Source organism: Zosterops lateralis (assembly GCF_965231275.1).
Source record: "Zosterops lateralis genome assembly, chromosome: 1".
In the NCBI taxonomy this organism is placed as follows: Eukaryota; Metazoa; Chordata; class Aves; order Passeriformes; family Zosteropidae; genus Zosterops; species Zosterops lateralis.
This window is the reverse complement of record NC_139762.1, coordinates 113,405,336-113,425,457: the sequence shown is the minus strand read 5'-3', so window position 1 is coordinate 113,425,457 and position 20,122 is coordinate 113,405,336. Positions and strand designations below refer to the sequence as shown.

General features: G+C 36.7%; 1 protein-coding gene across 1 annotated transcript in view; it reads right to left on the bottom strand.

Annotated features, from left to right (window-relative positions):
- The window catches only part of RP1 (RP1 axonemal microtubule associated), a gene marked incomplete at both ends in the record, with an annotated part of 171,442 nt that overhangs the window by 85,258 nt on the left and 66,062 nt on the right, over positions 1-20,122 (bottom strand). Inside the window, 3 exons of the mRNA XM_083858160.1 lie at positions 1,175-1,253; positions 1,966-2,120; positions 12,081-12,306. Of these exons, the coding sequence (XP_083714286.1) occupies positions 1,175-1,253; positions 1,966-2,120; positions 12,081-12,306 (460 nt within the window). The remainder of the gene's footprint in view (positions 1-1,174; positions 1,254-1,965; positions 2,121-12,080; positions 12,307-20,122) is intronic.

The following is a 20,122-nucleotide window of genomic DNA, read 5'->3' as shown; positions in this document are numbered from 1 at the left end:
TAGAATTCAATCCATTGTCCTGTTTAGACAGTCCTTCAAACCCGCAGATTTGAACTCCAATGTCAAAAAACATCCTAGATAGCTGAATTGGGATACAGATTTGTAATGCTGATCCTGCTGATCTGTGCTGCCTATTAAAGGAGATATGAGGGAAGAGAGCATGGTATGGTGCAGTGGGGAATAGAGGGACGGTGGGCTCCACCACAGTGCCTTTTGTGTTATGTCTTGGGTTACTACAATGTGAAACTCTCTGGTGTATAATCAACCACACTGCTGAAGGCAGCAAACTCTATGGAACTACAGACACAGGAAACAAAATTACACACCATTCCAAGGCTGCACTATTATGGCTGTTTCTGTAATAGTCACAAGCCTGCTCAGAGCCTTAGGCAGTACAGACAGCAAGATGGGCATTGCTTGGGGCCATTTCAGAACAGAGTAAGGTAAACATGCTTTTATAATCTTTTATCAGTGGAGCCCTGAACTGCCTAAAAATCCTTCTCTTCATGTAGCTTCTTTCTAGATATTAATTTGCAAGCATATTTGCATTATTTACATCTTTGGCACTTTTAAATGCTAGCTTTTTCTTCATTTACATTGTTCCAGGGAGATGCACATGTCTTCAAGGGCCTGTACCCAAAATTCATCTCATTACCAAATTCTTTCTTTTTTCCTGAAAAACCTACAATGCCACTCACTGGAACAGCTCCACATTGACTTTCACAGATCAAATATATATAATCAAATCTTCTACAATTGCCTAAAGCAGCAAGGACATTGTGTTATAGCTACTCAAATTTTGTCAGGTACCAAATCAACTGCTGAATATATTTAATTCCTTCCTGGATAGTTTTCACTGATTCTCTAGTGAAAGATTTTCTTACCAGTGTGAGCCACATTTTTGAGTTTTCTACGTGCAAATAAATAGTTCTTTCTTGTAAATAATCGCAAAAACAAATAGTGGATTAACAGTATGTGGCATTAAACTCATGCCCTTTTTCCTGTCCATTACCACAGTTTTTCATCATCCCATCACAGTGACCAACCTGCAGGAAGACTTTTTATCACTGCAAGACCTTCTGTCACATTTTCTATGAAGGATGCAACATAAACAAGTGCATTGGGTTTAAAAAGGACTTGAGAACAGACTGGTCTCTAGGAAATTAAATCCTACCTGGACCAGCTCCATCATGGCTAATCAGAACTTTTTCCAAGTCTCCCAGTGAGACAGCCCTTATGCAGAAAATATCCATCTGTGGAACCATACAAGGAAAAGGATAAAGGTCTTAAATATAGCTATTTGACTCTAGCAGTATAGAAAATCTGTTTTTTCACTCTTTTTTTTCCTCCAAAATTAATATAGTTGTTCTATATTCATCCTGGCCAAACAGTGAGGATTCTTTAAAACTTTCTAGGGTGAATAACACCTGAAAATTACTCTACAGAGACAGCATTGATACCTTTGGCATGACACAATGATCAGTTTCAATTATTCTTGTCTAGGTTATATTTTCTAGCCCTTTGTACCTCACCAAGATTGGAAAACATACTTAGAAATGCAGATTTGGAATTTGATTCTAAAATTCAGAGTGATCTGTTCAGGACAACAAAAATGCTACTGTCACCATTTTATCTATATATACAATACAAATTGTATTGTATATATACAATATATACATACATATACAACATATACAATATACAATATTACATATATATACAATATATACATATATATACAACCAAAAAACCCAAATTCTAATACCTAAAGTTCTCAGTAAATGGTTGATAAAGCAGATAAAAATTATCCATATGATGAAATTATGTAAACAATTTTAAATAAGGAAAATGGTTAATGCTTGAATAAACCCCATAAATAAAAAGATATTTACATTTCTTGATGAAACAGTTTTCTAGCCATAATTTATTCTTATTTACCAGAAAGTGCATTTTTTTTTACTTCACCTGTCCATGACGAAACTTAACATTATTATTCTTAGATCTATGGAGCTTCCTTTTGCCAGCATCTCCTCTTGTCCCAAAGATGTTGATATAAACACTGGAATCTGTTTCAGCACCAAGTTTAGCACCTGTGTATACATGGACCTCATACACCAACACTACAAGAAGAAAAAACTTGAAATTATCCTTGCAGCTTGCACAAGATCCTAAAGTTTTCTCATCAAAATTTTGCAAGAAAACTCTACTGATTTTCAGGTTTGCAACTAGCAACAGCTATCCATGAATTTGTCACTTCTAGGTTCAAATCTTTTATTTCTCTTCACAAAAATATTAAAACACCAAGCTTTAGAAAACCACATTATTCTGAGCATTGCTATGCATTGCTAATTCACAAAGTCTTTCTTTGCAATTTATCTGGAGACCACCTAACTATATCTGATGTAACAGCTACTTTTCACTACCAAAGCATTTTCAACCCCCAGATTTATGCAAAACAATTATCTGGGTTCTTAACCTTCATTTCATCTTAAAAGAGGAATAACTATCATAAACTCAAGGAAAATTTTAGGTTTTCACCCCACATACAAAGATGGGCAAGCAGATGAACAACTCCCACACCTGTAAAAAATGAACAGTCATCTTCCTTTTGAAGGTTTCTGCATCTGTCATTAGTGAATGATAGAACTTCCAAAACTAACTCGTAGTTAAAATATATTTACAAGTTTTTAATGCCTCTCCTTATAGTATAGACCAACATCTTACACACAAAAAAAATACACATTCAAGAATTCTGCAATATAATTTAAAATTACTGTATTAAGATATTCTATGCCACACTAAAATAATTTTTATAACTGTTCAGATATGCAAATTTATTTTAAAACATTCTTTGCAGTGATTATATACTATTATGTTTCCTTTCAGTGTTTCTTTCTGTGACTAAAAAATATATATATATTGTTTACATTTTAATGGCAATTTTTCCATGCAGTGTTTCTATTCTAATCACAGCTGGCCATTTCTGCTGCTATGTAGTAGATCACAGTTTCATTTATGTGTAATTTTAACAGTTCTTGGGAGTGAAGAATGGTACTAGACATCCTAACAAACACAATTAGTTACTTTTAAGAAAGAACAAAGATGAAAACAGAATATAACGAAATGCTTGAAACTGGACAATACTCTACAAAAACTCTATAAAATACTGTTACCCTTAAACCACCAAATAGGTACTAGAATTTGACATTTCCATAAATTTTTTATTTGCTGGTTCCCAAGTCAGCTTATGAAACTCAAACATCATGTTGTCCATCATCACTGAAAAACAGCTACTCCTGATTCCCAGAGGAGAAGCTAAACTATTACTAAAAGTAGTAAAATAATATTGCAAATACTTGACAAAAAAAAATAGCCCCACATGTATTAAAAGATAGGAGAAATGTTGATAGAGAGACTCTATGCTTAACCAAATTAGGGTATTTCTTTTAATCTGTGTAAAATTATCCTAAAACTGTGTCTCCAACTCTTTATCACTATTACAACTAGGACTCTAAATAGGAGTGGTGTTCCTTGACCAATTTTATACAGTAATACAGTAATACTGTAATTCCAAGCATTCATTGCAGCTCTCACATCCATGCATTACTGTACCAATATTGCCCGTGGCATATAATTGATATCAATAACACACACACACATCTTCAAAATTTTGGCAGAGCCTTGTAAAAATTAGTTTCAAGGGTTTCAGCATTAAAGTTCATGCTAAAACAAATTGTAGATATGAATAGCAAGTAGCAAAGATAAATTGACCTGATAATTAGCATAATTGAGCTATATATCCAAATTACATTTTATATCATAACTGCTAATATAATCATAACTGGCCAAAGGGCAAAGAATAAGGGGTGGCAGCAAACTGTGATAGAAAATGTGCAGCAAACCAAAGAGCCACACTGATCATGAAGGGGCAAAATCTTTAGGAGTGTGGAAGAAGAGAGGTTACATTTCCAAAAAAAAAAAAAAAAAAATATAATAATCTGGGACCAGAAATTTTAATAACAGGGCTGTACTACCCCTGAAGCAAGATGCTGTAGGTAGTAAAAGAAGGAACATATTGACATGAAGTCTCCTCCACACTTTTACACTCTCACTTACATTCTTTGTTTTGAAAATGCAACACATCTGTGGGAGGAAAGGAAAGGGTATAAACTGTTTATATGTTTACATAGAAAGACTGGTATCTGTATTACTTACAACTACAAGTAATTTCCATGACCAAAAATAAAAATTTTCAGTAACTATAAGCACAATTTCAAAGTATATTCAAGGCTTTTTTTTTAAAGAAACCATTTAGCAATAAATGTTTACAAAACCAAAATACCAACGAGTCTCTTTCAGAAGAAGAGAACAAGAGGTAATTATAACACAACACAAAGATAATAACAGATAAATAAATTACAGTACATTTTGTAGCACTGCACATCTCTGTGGTAACCAGAGAGATGATAATGATCTAATCATTAAATAGAGCTTTCTTTTGCTACCAGCCTAAATAAATCAGTCTGAAGTAGACAGCATGCACATCTTGAAATGTAAAACAATGGAAAGCATTTTCCATAGTTTCTTGTGTCTATACATCCCTCACCATCTGTAAAATGTTGGGCCTGACATTTATTTAAGCTACACACTCTGCATTATTTATACAGGAACATTCTTAACAAAAAAAGACCAGTGTGTGCTCTAAATTTTTCTACACATATAGGCTACTACAATGCAGGCTATTATATTATGATAATGAAAGGAATGTTTATACCCCTTAACTAGAGTATATGTGCATTATACTCAATGCATTTCATTGGAATGTCATAGGAATCACACAAAAAATGAAGCAAGGAAAATATTGTCCAAAACACACGTGCCTAATTAGAACATGGTGAATATGGCCATTATGGTGAAATGCCTGCACATTCAAATAAACATTCACTAAATAGATTATAAGCAGATTTAAGCCTTTCCTGTGCAAATGGAAAACTAGGCACTGACCAGCCTCAGAGGATTTGAATTCTTCACATTTTATCAAACAGTTCCTTTAGATTGCAGAACACCTACAAAAGGTGCTAGTGCTAATGGTTCCTGAGCTAAAGATTGCTTAAAACTAAGAGCAAGAGCAACAGTGCCATTCTGTAACAGATAAAACAAGGTACACTAATTGTCTGATAGGACAATACAATCAAATCTGGAGAACAAACCTGCCCATTGAATGTACTGCTGAGACAAAAAGACTCACCATATGTGACATTTTTCCACTAGTAGTTTTCTGTATATTGTTCAAAACATAGTTTGTTGTGTAGGCAGTAAAGTAAAATGATCCTAGATAATGTGTTCAGCCTCTGAGACTGTGGTTTCTTTTTTTTTTTGAGTAACCAACCTATTCTAAGGCCCCTGCTGCAGGCCCATCTGCAACAGAGACCTCCTTCACTGCAGGAAGAAAAAGCCATCCCAAAACTGCAAATTAGAACTGTATGGACTGATCCCCTATTCTGAACCAGTAATTTCATTTTACTATATGCTGATTCAGTGAAACTACACCAGCTGTAAACTGGGGTGGCAAAATACTCAGAGAGAGGTAAACCCATAGGCAAAAAAACCCGACCAAAAAAAAAAATACAAAAAAAGTTGAAAATTATTTCATAAAATGAGCCACCTAACAGAAGTCAAGGAACAATGTTTCAGCATTGAGAGGGACCTGTGAGAATCACATCTAGGCATCTGTCCAAAGTGGAGCACGTCAAAGTAATAGAAAAAATGTCTTGGAAAACACAGTAACTTTGATAAAGGATATAAGAGGATTAATTAATACAGAATAGCAGGGGGAAAAAAATTTCAGCTAGCACTCAATAACAAAGAAAATGACCTTTCAGAAAATAAGTGATTGAAATCTTCAAATTGCTCACAGGGTAACCTTAGATAAGCTCTAGAAATCAAAATGAAAAATCTACAACATAGGTGCATGGATGAAACAGATGAAAAAGGGAACTAAAGTGTTTTTAGACAGAGGTGAGGAGTTTCTAAAAGGCAGACTTTAAAGCAGAATAACTGTGCTAAAAAATGACAGAACCAAATATATAAAAAATACTGTAGAGTCATATGAGCAGTCAAGTGTACTAGTACCAAATTTCTAGTTGCTCAGTCTATAAAAATGCTATCTCTTGAGATATTATCAAGAGGCTTCAGGAGTTTTTTAAATCCCAACTCCAGCTTCTGGCATCTATTGATAACATAAAATGAACTCCCTTGGACAAAAGAGAGAGAGAAAGGAAGTTTTCCTGGTTATGAAGAAGAGGTAACCTAAGGGCACACTAAGGGCAACAGAACACAAGTTAGAGAACCCTTTTTCCAGATTTCCCATTCTGGGCACCTGAATCAGGGTTTCCAATACAGAAAATTGATATATTCCTGACTGAGCCTTCACCAATGACAAGAGACATTTTGGTCCCAGTTTTGCAGGCACAGTATATAATTATCAATTCCTTTTGAAGAAGTAATGTACAGAATTCAATGACATATGGCACTTGCCTTTGGAAAATATAAACAGTAAACACCTCCAGTTGCTTTGCACTGTAGACTAAGTTAATATTTTGATATGTTTTGGGAGAAGAAAACAAACCTAATAGAATTAAAGAATTTATTGTTGAGAATATGAAAATGAAAGTTTTCACGGCAGAAACATTGGTCTCTTTCTGCTGACTTGGTACAAACTGCTGTCCCATTGTCAGCTCTTTTCAAAGTAATTCTACTAAAACTACAGTCATTATTTGAGAATTCTAAATGAGAGCAAATGAATTGAAGATCCACAGCTGTCTGTGCCTAATGACACTGGTTTGCTTACAGCACCAATGAATCCCCTGGATGGCTTGACTTCACTCTTCCTAGTGTGCAGCATGGAGTGGTTTTAGACCAAAGAACTAGGTTTTTTGGATGAAACTACACCAGATAATACATTCCAGGAACAAAATGACAACAATCTTGACACAAACTGGCAGTCAGTCTGTGGGAACAGACTAGAATAGGCCTGAAGTAACTTCCCTCTAGACTCCCACAAAGGAGACATCGAACACTTAACTAAGTGGGATTTTAGCACTGAGTGCTTCACTGAGCAAATCCACTCCCACCAGGCTGCCAGTGTAAACAGACAAACAGGCCAAAGAGCACAAAACCTGGAGAGATGTTAATTGACACACAACATTAAAATTGTCCAACTGTTTCTATTCAGCCCTCCCTTTATGCTGGCATACCAAGACCCCAGAATAGTATTGCACAGTATTGCTCCAGGTTCTACCTTTTTTCCATATGACATGCCCATTTGAATGAAATGGTCATTTTGGCTCAATCTGTCAAACAGCAAGTTGAACCTCTGGTGTTATCACTTGGTGCTTACTACCTGGGTTCCATAGAGGGTGTTAGGTCATTTTACCATGACAGAAGGGAAAAGATACAGCTTAGTGCGGCATTAAAGCTAAAAGAGAACAAATTCCTAGTGGCTGATACTGGTTAAGAGGGACTATCTTCCTTAGAAGTGGTGCATATATTAATTTAGAAGACACAAATACAAAAACAATATCAGGTTAGGACATTTCAGTTAGAATTGTAGTTCTCACTCTAATCTCCACTAAATGCTCCCTAATCTCCACTAATACTATTTGGAGCAATTGTCTGAAAATATATGTTCTTCATGACATGCAAGAAAATTATCAGCTTTGAAAAAACACACTTGCTAATGAATTTTACAATAAAGAAGCTTGACTACTTATGTAGTTGGTGCCTCCCGAGTGATAAAACAGACAAAAATTTTGTAGAGTTAATACTTGTGCTATTACTATTTGCTTTGGTCATCTTTTGCACTGTTTCAGACAATGGCCACCTTCTAACCTTTCTGTATTTGCCTCCACACTTCTCCAAGTGGAAAAGCATACTAAATCTTTGGAGCTGGAATTTTTCCTGGCTCAGTCTCAGTATTTGTCTTTTATCTCATTTCAGTACAGTTATTCCTTTGAATATGTGAACAAGAACAGGACACATTTACCCATTTATATCCTCGTTTGACATTTATGTTCACATAAACACAGCAGTAAGAAAATTCAATATCTCTTGCATCAGGTATCCCTCTAGAACTAAAGTTCAGCCATACCTGAAGACAGCTCACGTAAGGATCTGTGATAAAGGTCTGCACATATACAAAGGAATACAGGCAAGGGGCAGTCCAGGTAACACCCTCCTCCGGCTTCTCCCAGGCCCATCACAGGAACCATCAGCCCATCTCCACCATCACAGGTGCACAAAGGCAGGTGAGAACCCTTAGAGACTTAAAGAAAGGGAACCCTCTTCCAGCCCCTGCAGGGCTGTCCCAGGAGTCTCAGTCTAGGCAGGAAACCCACCACGATGAGACAATTTGAAACATCTATCATACTTGGGAGGTTTGATGACCAGGGGTGTCAGATGCAATATAGGGCAGAGGAGAAGAATATTTTGTGATTGCAGAGGACTTATAAGTCATTTAGGAGAGGAACTAAAGGCAGGGAACTAGATGGATCTAGATGACCTGGGGAGGAAGTGGTGTTAGAAAATAGATCACATCTGTTCTCTGTGTGTGTGCATGTGTGGTTAGGGAGTCTAAGTACCAGCATCTGGACTTGGAGTCTGCATGGCAGCAACTGGAGAGACTGAAGGGAATAAAATTGTCACTGAGTGGAGTAGGACCAGGGGTCAGAGGCCCATGTCTCTGAGTGCAAGACCACATGAGCAGCCCAGTGTTGGAGGGACCATGGGAGTCCTGCTCAGCTGCCAGAGACACCCTGAAGTATGGGCATCTTTAGGGGTGAAACCTGCTGGGGTGGGCATGAGAGAAATGGCCTGTACCAAAAGCTGGAGCAGGACTGCAGCCTCAGAGGCCCATATGTCCAATTGCCAGCAACTGGAGAGGCTGGGATTAGACAGAGTGTGTGAGCCCAGCTGTTGGATCTTGTACACATCTGTACACATATACACTCCCACTGTTGGACATCTATCCTGCTCAGCCAGAGGGGGGAGAAGGATGAGGCTGCTGGTGCTGTGTTTGTGCAACTGGTGGGTGTGTGAGTGATTTCTGGATGAAATTTCTGGATGATCTGTGCAGCTGGCCTTGATGTGTGGTACATCCCTGTGCCTTCTGTAGGTGCTGACTGGGAACCTGCTGAGCCTTGCTGCTGGTTGGACCTGGGGCCATGCAGCTGCGGCAGCCTCACTGAGCCACACTGGGCTGCCACATCTGGTCTGATTCCCCTAACAATGCTGTGTTATAAAGCCAAGTCAAAAGCATTCAAAGTCTTCTATCTTATTTCCATTGAGTGATTTAAGATTTACCCAGCTCATGATTACTAATTTCCAACATCCACTTAGAACATAGTTGAACAACTTTTATTTTGTTCATCACAATATAACTAGGGAGTGAAATATCAAAAGAGAAACAAGTTGAAAAATCCAATACTTGCAAAGTTTGGTAATCTAAATATATCTGGATCTTCTAGACGGGAAAAAAATAAAAAAAGGCACAGACTGCATAGAACAATAGAACAATCACACAAAAAACCCACAAAAAACAAATAAACAAAAAAACAAACCAAACCAGGCTGGAGGAAACCTCCAGGGATCACCAGCGTGATGAACCACCTCAGGGTTCAACAGCATGCTGAATTCAGGGTCAACTTCAAAGACAGATCAGGTGAAGTTTTTTAGATCTCCAGGGCTAGAAAAGCAAAAGATAAGATGTAATAGGAAGAGAAAAAGGAGCCATGGACCCAGATGCCTTGGCAATGTAGAAAAATTAAGAAAAGGGAAGACAAAGACAAAGATGCATTGGAGGGACAAGCAACCTTAGTTAGGAAAGGAAGTTGAGACTGGTGGGATGGAGAGATCAAGAAAGAACTGAAATCAGTACTTGGGGTAGGAGACCTGATCAATGTCAAGTTTTTGAAGTGGCAAAGGGGCAGTCAGAAAAATTAAAAGGGGTTACCAAGGTGAGAAATTTGAATGGAAAAGAAGCAAGTTTAGAGAGGAAGGTAAAGAAAAGCTAAGAGATTCTGGAAATAAATTCAGATCTTAAGACAAGATGCTAGAAAAAAAGAAAGCCAAGAAGCCAAGGAGTCAAAAAACAGTTCCAAGGCTTTGGGTCCATACTGGTTGCATTGAAAAATTCAGCTGAGGAAACGGGGGAAAAGAATAAGGAAAAATTACCCTTTCTTCTACAAGGGAAGTTGAGCAATGAGGTGAGCATTTAAGAACAGCAATTACAAGATCAATGCTGTCTGTGCTTAGTTTGTATTTGTTCACTTTGTTTAAAGTTTCCAGCACAGGAGTTTTATACCTAAGCAAATCTAGTATCACAAGAAGATAACAGATTAAATTGAAAGCAGAGAATACAAACCCCTAAATCATATCAAATCCTCATTAAATAATTACCAGCATGTAGTTTCTTCTGCTGGAGAAAGTGACTTGATGTGGTTTGCTCAGTACTTGTAAGCAATTAACTTTTAAATGGGGAATGAAAATGGATAGTGTTTCATTTGCTTGTTCCTGAGAAAATAAATAGGAAATCCTTTGGACTCCTTGCTGAGTTTGTATTGATGTCCAATTTAAAAGTTCCTAAAATCAATAACCAATTAGTAAAACTTAAATTTTTGAGACATTTCCAAGTTCTTTTGGAAATATATCTTTTCTTACATATTTGAGACATATATTTTATTAAAGATAATGTTCCTGCAAATACAAGGAAATATGCAGTAATACAATGATTAAAGACTAAATAAATGCGCCATTTTAAAGCTATTTCCAGCATTTCCAGCATGGGTTGATTTTTTGTATACAAATATATAAATAGAGTGCACTGACCAGAAGATTAGTACTTTTCTATGAATGGGTTTTTCAGAGTGCCTAATGCAGATTTGAATTACTGATGATGGATTGATTGTTTGTACAACTTAATTGGCTTCTGCACTGTTTTTCTATTGCACTAGTAAATGACATATATGTCACTGTCAGTGACATATGGTACTGTGGTACACGTCAGTGATCATAAAATCAGCCCCATTTTTCAAAATCTCTTATTGAAGTTAAGAACTATTCTGGGAAAAAAAAAAAAGCAGCAGAAATGCGAGCTGGCTCATACATGTTTCTCAGCATCTTCTGGCCTCTGCAATAAAACATTCACATATAAGTCTTAATATTTTTTTCAAAGAATTATATTATTTTGGCTTAAGGATTTTCACTTCCATGATATTTTCTTCTGAAATTATTTGATTATTACTAAAACATGATTTCTTTTTAATGTTGAATTCCAGACACCCGGCAAAATTCACTGCATAAGTTTGAATGCAATTTGCTAAATGGCTTCACCTATCTATGTAAGACTATCACTGTCAGACATTATTGGCCATCAGCTGCATTGTTGTCATTCTATTAATCTAAAGAGAATCTAATTAAAAAAAAATATCACACATAATAATTATACTGAATCCCTATTCCTCTATAAAGGCCCAGGACTTTTCAAATAAAAAACCTTATGTGATGGGCTATTTCCAACTTCACTTGAAGGGAACAAAGTGCATCAAAGCTGTCATAAACTTTGAAGTTCCAAAGTGTCACCCTGCAGCTAACAATTTCTATGTGAATGGCAGTGACTCAAGCCTGATTTGAAAAACACATGTATGATGATTCAGATCATGGATTTCTTGTAAAGTATGTTTTAAGCAGGACAAGAAAGGATTATCTCAAACTTGCTAAAAGGAACTGGATATCACATGACATTACATACGTTGATTTCCGGTGATGTATGGCCAGAAACAAATATTTTAAAGAAATCAAACATTTTATAGGGTAAGATGCCACGTCCAACAGCTATTATTCTGATTTTGGGAAGAAAAGGAGTGGAGTTAAAGGGTCGCTTCCCTCTCTTGGAGCTAGAAAGTATCTGGAAAGGATTGCTTCATGTTACACTGGCTTTCGGGCAGGTTGCCCCGGAGGAAAAACTGTCATATACTCACAGGGTATGGTTAGTGAACACATGATCTAAAATACAGAGCACGTACATGGCAAAAGCTTCTTTTCAGGATTTCTTATTGCCACTTCTCTCCACGTATCACCTTCATCCTTGTCTTCGGAAAGCCAGCCCTGAATGGGGAGGCAAATCTCTCTGTCAGAAAGAGGGACAACTCTTTCAAGTCTGACTTCCTCAAGGTACCAGCTGGGATCATTTCCAGTGTTGTCATGGCCAATGCGGATTTTATATAGCTGCCCAAGATTGCCGAGATTAACCTGGAAAAAAAATTTTAAAAATAATCCAGATTTTAATAACAAATTACACTGTTGCCTTTAGCCATTCTTATACTGGGCATGCAAAATAAATGTGTACCTAACGTAGCCAAGAGTAATTGAGTTTTGTTAGAAAACTAAGCCTTAATATACAATGTATCCCAGAGACAAAGAGTAAAAGCATATGGAGTAGTCTGCAAGTATAATTTTACTGACTTCAGTGCTGCATTATTTAAAGTGAGTAAAGGGCTCAGACAACCCAATCTGTTTCTAGACCTCTTCAAGTAATCCATTTTCTAGTGTTGTAATGTAAATCTCTATTACTAGACAAATACTTTAACAAACAGAAATAAGTTCTGTCATTGCTACATGAAATCGTACAAGTCCATACAGTTACCATCAGCAGAGCCCTGTTAACTATTCCTACCACTTATCAGTCTGCTACTTTTCTCACTGACTGCTGTTTTTATGTGCACTGGTGTCAGGGTTAACTGTTTCTGTAAGTGCTGATGCCACACTGCAGCAAATTTAAACAATAAAACATGACTATGTCGCATTGACTATTGCAGCCTTGAAAAGAGCCACTGTGTTTGGGGTCGCAGAAGTAATTTGGGCAGTTCTGATGGCAGGAATCTAAGCACAAAAGCAGGGTTAACCACTTTCAACCTTTTTTTTAAAAAAAAAAAACTTTTTTATCGGTTGTGTTTGAAAGGTCATGGTAATTGGGAAAAAAATCACCAAGTAAAAAAGAACAAAAAATAGTAGTATTCTTTACTACTATAGCAATTTTGTACTCTTTCACATCAAAATAAAGAGGAAACAAACATCCCTGAGGCAAGCTTGGCATGACCCAGTTTCATAGGGTGAGAGCATGACACATATGCAGTAGTAAAAACTCTGAACAGAGTCACACTCATGACCATTGTAGTAGGCTTTGCTATATTAAAACAGTATGTTAAAGTAAGATATCCCAACTGAAGATACAATTACAACATTAGTGCAACAAAACCATGTACCTCAAAGATATGCTGCTAATACTCACAGCAGAATTACAGGAACAGATAAAAAGGAGCAACTGAGGAAGCTCCACAGGTTGTTTAGCCTGGAGAAAAGGAGGCTCAGGGGTGACCTTATCACTTTCTACAACTCCCTGAAAGGTGGTTGCAGTCAGGTGGGGGTTGATCTCTTTCTTCAGGCAGCAACTGACAGAATGAGAGGACACAGTCTTAAGCTCCACCAAGGGAAATATAGGCTGGATATTGGGAAAAAAAAAATTATGGAAAAAGTGATAAAGTACTGCAATGCTCTGCCTGGGGAGGTGGTGGAGTCACCATCCCTGGATGTGTTTAAAAAAGACTGGATGTGGCACTCAGTGCCATGGTTTAGTTGAGGTGTTAAGGCTGGGTTGGACTCCATGACCTGGAAGGTCTCTTCCAATGAAGTGATTCTGTGATAGCACTTTGAAACTAGCCACAAATGTAGCCAGAACATAGGCTAAGTTGCCCTAATGAATGTCACACAGCTGCAAAACAGAGACCTCTGCAACGGGCAAGGGAATGCTACTGTTTCCTTCAAAACAAATATAAAAATATATTAGAACTCTCAGCCTTTATTGCAAACTGAGTAGAATATGGTATTGGTGAACAACAAAGGTGGTGCTCTCCTGAGATGTAGGCATTGGCTGCTATTTGTGGTGCAGAAGGGTTAAAGGGCAATTTAGTATGTAAAACACTGGTACCTGGTGCCCTCATGGCCAGGATTAAATTCTGGCTTAATCCCTGTTGAAAGAGAAGCATCACAGCCATCATGGATTATTGTATACAATAATCATTATCATGATTCTTGGTGAGGACCAGGAAACTCTATAAAAGAGCCCCTTTCTATTTCTGAAGCATCCAATCAATCATTTGGCTATGAAGCAAACTGAAACATTGATAAAGCAAATCCTGCATATCTAGTATATATATATATGAGTTAAAGTATGTGTCATATGAGTTATGTTAGCTCAATAGTGAAGCTAAAACTTTTAAAATTATATTGATTTATCATACTATGCTAAAGTGGATTTTTTTTTGTATTTTTTTTTTTTTTCCAGAAGGAGGTCTAAGATGGGAGATATGTTTCCAGGTGAATTCCCATGCAAAGAGCATGAACATGCCCTTCTGGTCCTTCTCCTCCTGCTGTGCTCCAGCAGATCCATTTCCTTGTTATGCTGGAGGCCCTAGAGCTGGATGCAGCACTTCAGGTGGGGTCCCACAAGAGCAGAACAGAGGGACAGAATCACCTCCCTCAAACTGCCAGCCACATAGTAGATGATCTTTGGGAGATCACTGGTATAACTGGAGAAAATATTACAAAAATAAGCACATGTAGGAGAGCTGACCAAAAATTGGGGAGGGGGGAGGAAAGAAAAAGCAAAGGAGAAAAAAAGAAGAAGCAATTTGAAAAAGGAGAGGGAAATTATGAAGCCCATTCATCACCATATCAGCATGCAAGGACTTCCTTTTACTGGATAAGCAAGAGAGCAATCCATCAAACCTAATCAAATGAAGTTTCAAGAAAAATTGGTAGAGAACAGAAAGCTCTGTCCAGACCATTAGGTTTCTCTAGGAGATGCATCTAGTTGCAAGTACTTCAATTACATCTGTTGAAGTCCTGTTTAGCATCTCTAAACATGTATGTCCTTGTGTCTTTCTTGACTTCCTATCATTCCCCAACATTCACACTCTAAAAGCAGTTATGATATAATTAAGAAAGTTATGACCGTGTGCTAAAGGAGATTTTGCCCAAAGTTTCAAGTCAAATATATTTGCTTGCTTTCAGTTAAAGGGAGAAACAGCATAAAGCATCCTTGTCTACCTTACTTACAAATTAAGAGGTTTTTGGTAGGATAAACTATGCTGGGCTTACAGGTAATGGCATATGTCTGAGTGTGAAAAGTCTCAAAAATAATTCAAAACACAGAACACTGCCCATTTGATAACATGCTTAGTAATAACTTAATATTTTTGCATAATATTCTTTTTCTGAATAATTGTTTATTATTGACCTTGGGGGGAAAAATTCCTGTTTATTCTTAGGTGGAAATTAGGCAATGTCAGAGAGGAAATAAATTGTATATTATGTTCTGAAAGATGTATAATACAATTAGAAATTTATTTTCAGTATCAGTTGCATATTTGGGGCTCAGAACAATTCATCTTGATGTCAGATCAGATATCACATTGGTCTCTCAGTGGTATTGACTTGCTAACACGTTATTTTTTGTCAATTGGAATCCCGTCAAATGTATGTCAAATTTTGCTCTTGCAGTGAAATGCAGAGGAAAATATTCTCATAACACAGTAGGGCTAACAATATTCTTTTGACAACATAAACAAGTGTCTTGAGGTTGCTTCTTCCTTTCCTGTGTTGAATAAATTGCTTTGAACTTCTGCATGACTTGAACACAACCTGGCATTTAGAAATCTACTTTCACAGCCAGAATGTTCTGTAAAAGTTGTAGAACAAAGTTGACTTTGTCATTCTTGTAAACAACGTGCTTACAAAAACTGCAGTCTAGCTGTTCTATGATGCCCCAGCACTAAAGCTGCAAAAGTAACATTCCTTTTATATGGAAACAGTCATTCTGATAGGCCTGCAATAAATGTCCAAAGAGAAAAGGATGAGCTCCAGGACTAAAGCATCTCTCTGAAAATTAGGCAGCTAGATTCTATTCCTGGATCTGCTTTAGGCTTCCTAAGAAACATTACAGAATTCACAAGCCCTTTTTGCTTCACTTTCTCAACTATACAACGAGGACAACATTTATATGTCTCTTACAGGGACATTGCAAAACTCTCTTCATAAATCTTTAGATCCTCAGAAAAAGGCACCACTCTGAAATTCTGTATTTTTCTGAAATGTTCTATTCATTTTGTGTTAGTTGCTACATTTCGAAATTCAATTGAGATATCAAGAGTTATGAATTGTAATGATGTAGTAGAGTTTGGACATGGAGAGAAATTCAAATTCCATTATGATGCAACTTACATCAGCCACGTGTAGAACATAATTAGAACCTAAACTGCAGAGGTCACAAACAAGTGCATAGAAACAAAGATTGAGCTAAAGAGATCTAGATACCACAAACATCAAGTATGGTGATCTTAGAAATGGCCTGTAAGAGAATTCTTCAACAAATGCCAACCTCTTCCCAGAAAAAGATTTTGCAAAACACCTGAATCATCATCCACCATTAACTTGTTGGTTGATTGTGAAACTCCTTCTGATGCATTAACCAATCTGTGTTAAGTCCTGTAATAAGTTCTGGAAGGGATGGACCTCATATAGGCCTTGCTTATGTGACAGACTGCCAGCATTTAATAAGCTTAAAAACACCATTGTGACTACAATGATAGTGGTAACTCTATTGCCTTTGTAGCATTTTTCTTCACTGTTACAGGCAATAATATCAACACGTATTTTATGGTACAAGTACCAGCACAAATTATTGAAAAAGCTATCTGCAACTTTCAACAGGGCCATGTTTTCACACACAGCATCTTTGCTTTAGTCGTATTCTAAAGGTTTGCAGTTAAAATAGGCTGACCTGCTAAACAATGCACCTTTATGCTTTGCTCATTGCTACTATTTATAGGACTAAATAGTCTTACCATAGGCAATGACAACATTTTCATTAAATCATGTGTTAGACAACTTGGTCTTACTTTTTGAATTTGAAGCTTAACAAAGCTCATATTTTACAGTTTGTCTCTAAGCATAAATTGAAATCCAGGTTTATCAGCAAGAAGTTCTTCCTAAAGAGGATGCAAGGACTAAATTTTAATTCCATTTCTAAATGAGCTATGCAAATACACTTTTTGGTCCCTAGCATACCTGTAATATTTAGAGTGGAGTTGGTATGACCTATCTTCATGTACTTAAGATGTTTAATTAAGTGAAAAGGGAAGTTCCTTGTCTGAATAAGAAAAGGGTCAGTGGAAAGATGCTTCAATAAAAGGATTAAAAGAAAACATGTAATGGCTCCATTTCTCTTTTATATACTAGAATAAGTGAAATAATATCACTGCTTTCCTGTTGTGTAGAAAGTATTCTGCAATCTCTGAGATAAACACAGGCTAGAATGAAAATCATTTGGATAAATCAACACTTCAGAGGCAACTGCACCAAAATCCTAATGTCTAACACACCCACCAGAGAATATGCTTGACAGACAGTTAATTATTTCATGTAAGGCCACTTCATTAACAGAATTTCAGAGAAGTCATGTACTGCAGTTGGATTCCCAAAAGAAGGAAAAATCATTGACTCCATTAGTTTTACTTCTACAGCGTTGGCATATAATAGAGAAATCTTTGGAAGTAGATGATATTTTTTAATTGTGAACATGCAGCTAATAACTGCTGCCAAAAATACAATAACTATTATACCAGTACAGTACCTGGGGTCTACCCATGCTTCTTGCTTTTTCCAGATTTCTGAATTCAGCCAATTGTTAATTGTGCCCAAAAGGCTTGGCACAGTTACCCACTAACTCAAGAGTTATGGTATGTCACAGGAGCTCACACAGAAATGCAACAGTGTCATGAAATAGGTTGCATCTAGACATGTAAGGAATAGGATTAAAGGCCGCACAAAGATCAGCATTATTTTTTCCTACTTCACCCTTGCTTTGGTCACAAAAATAGATTGGGTAAACAAATACTGCTCATTGCACAGTGACTCTTAAAACACTTTCTTTTCCAGTGCATTCAAGCTCTGGAAGAACTTTTCTCTTACTGGGGGTTAATCAAATTATGCCAATAGCAAGTACAAAGGTACAAATGTGTATATAAATATATATATACAGACTCTTGATACTGCAGTATATACTGCCCAATTACTGAACAGGTAACACCACATTCCCCACTCCCTTTTCTTGAAGATGAAATGAGCTGTGTTTTTCTACAAGATTTTTTGGGAGCTCTTACAGTCCTGTGTTGTTTCTTGGAATAATCTAAATTTTGTTTAATGCACAGCTCACAGCTGATGAAGATAATTTTACATACTTCTCCCTTTTATCTCAGTAAGGGATGAAGTTCATGTTGTTATCATCTGCATTTCACAGACAGTGACAGCTTCAAGTGGAGTAGCAGTCATGAGTATGACTGTTTCACGCCGCCTTAAGCAGATCTGACTAAAGCCTGGGATTCTCTAAGTTTTATTCAAGTGTTTCTGGACCTAAATGGTCATTATGGAAAATGGGGACAGCTGGAAAATAGCAAGACACAAGCAATGTCCAGCTTTTTAAGCATTGTCAGTCCCACGGTTAAGAATGCAGATAGCTACGTTAGTACTTGTGTTCACTTTTGCAATCTTCCCACTCTGGAAGGTTTCTAACTGAGCTCATTTCAGCCTCTTTTATTGGAACATCATGAGCAAAAGCATGAAAATGGATTTGTTTCAACCTATTTTTACAGCATTTAGTTTTCTTCTCACTGCTTCTCACTTTACTTTGGAGATCACGGTTTTGACTGAAAAAAGAATGACTATGGATCCAGAGTACAGGAATGAAAGACTCACAGTGAAACACAACAAATTCTTAGAGTCTGTAGAGCTGATTCTAAAGAAAGACATTTTAGTTATTCATGTATAGGTTATTTAAAATGAATGATAATTTTATTTAAACAGGAGGAAATCAAAATGAAAAACAACAGATCAAGTTCTAAATGTTAACACATTCCTGAGATGGAGTACAGCATGAAGTTCATGCAGTTCACCTGATGAATACAAATCTTAACAAACAAAGCAAAGTGGAAGTGGAAGGAAAATGGCTGTATTTAACACATTAACAGTCTCATCATAGGAGTACTATTTATTACGTGTTATAGTATTAAGTATTTCTTCAGTATTACAGGAGCCCTGCTTTTCATCTCCCTATATTGCTTTCTGGTATTTGCCCTAGACAAGAGGATTGGTTTAAAGGATTGTTTATGCAGATGAAGAAACTCTAAAATGTGTAAATTGATGTGGCACCAGCTTTAAAAGCTAGAAAAATGAGCTCATGCTGCAAAATTCACACCAGGGATGGATTTTAGTTTCCAATGCTCCTAAAATATCATACATACTTTATGTTCTGTACTTGCAAACATGGAACAGCTACCTTCCTTACAAAGACAGCCACAAACCATAAAATATAACCTATGGTTAAACAGAAGATTTTGAAGATTTCTTCGGAAAAATTCCAGCACTTCTAGTAGTTTAATATAATGTTATTTTTAAAAACATTGACAATGTGTTGAGTTTCTTAAGACGAACACTCTCCTAAAGAGATTGAAGAGCTGACAATGAAGCAAATTCACAAAGCAATCATGGAAAAAGTCTTGTTAGGGAGATGCTGGGTCCTGTCACTGTCACTAAGGCAAGCAGTATTTTGAAAGCAGATCTACTGAACTAGTCAGTGTTTTTACTGACTCCATTACTACTAGAAGAGCAAGATTTGTACCCGAAGGTATGGAATTATTATGTATGGAAGTAATAAAAATTGAGAGATTGCAGCTGGCTTTTACAGAAGATAATAGGCTTACAGTCTTATGCTTAGTTCTCTTTGACACAGAAGGGAATATTTGGCATCACCAAACATTAAAGGAATACTTTTAAAAAGAATTTCTTTATCAAACGGTCTGTACAGTCAAAAGAGATAATTCAGCATATTTCAAAGAATGATGATGCAGAAGACAGGGCCTCAGAGAATATAATTTACAATATAATTAAAGCTCCAGTGTCTTAAGCAACTCTGCCAAAATCAGTATTTTTTGAAACACTGAGAAATACTCAG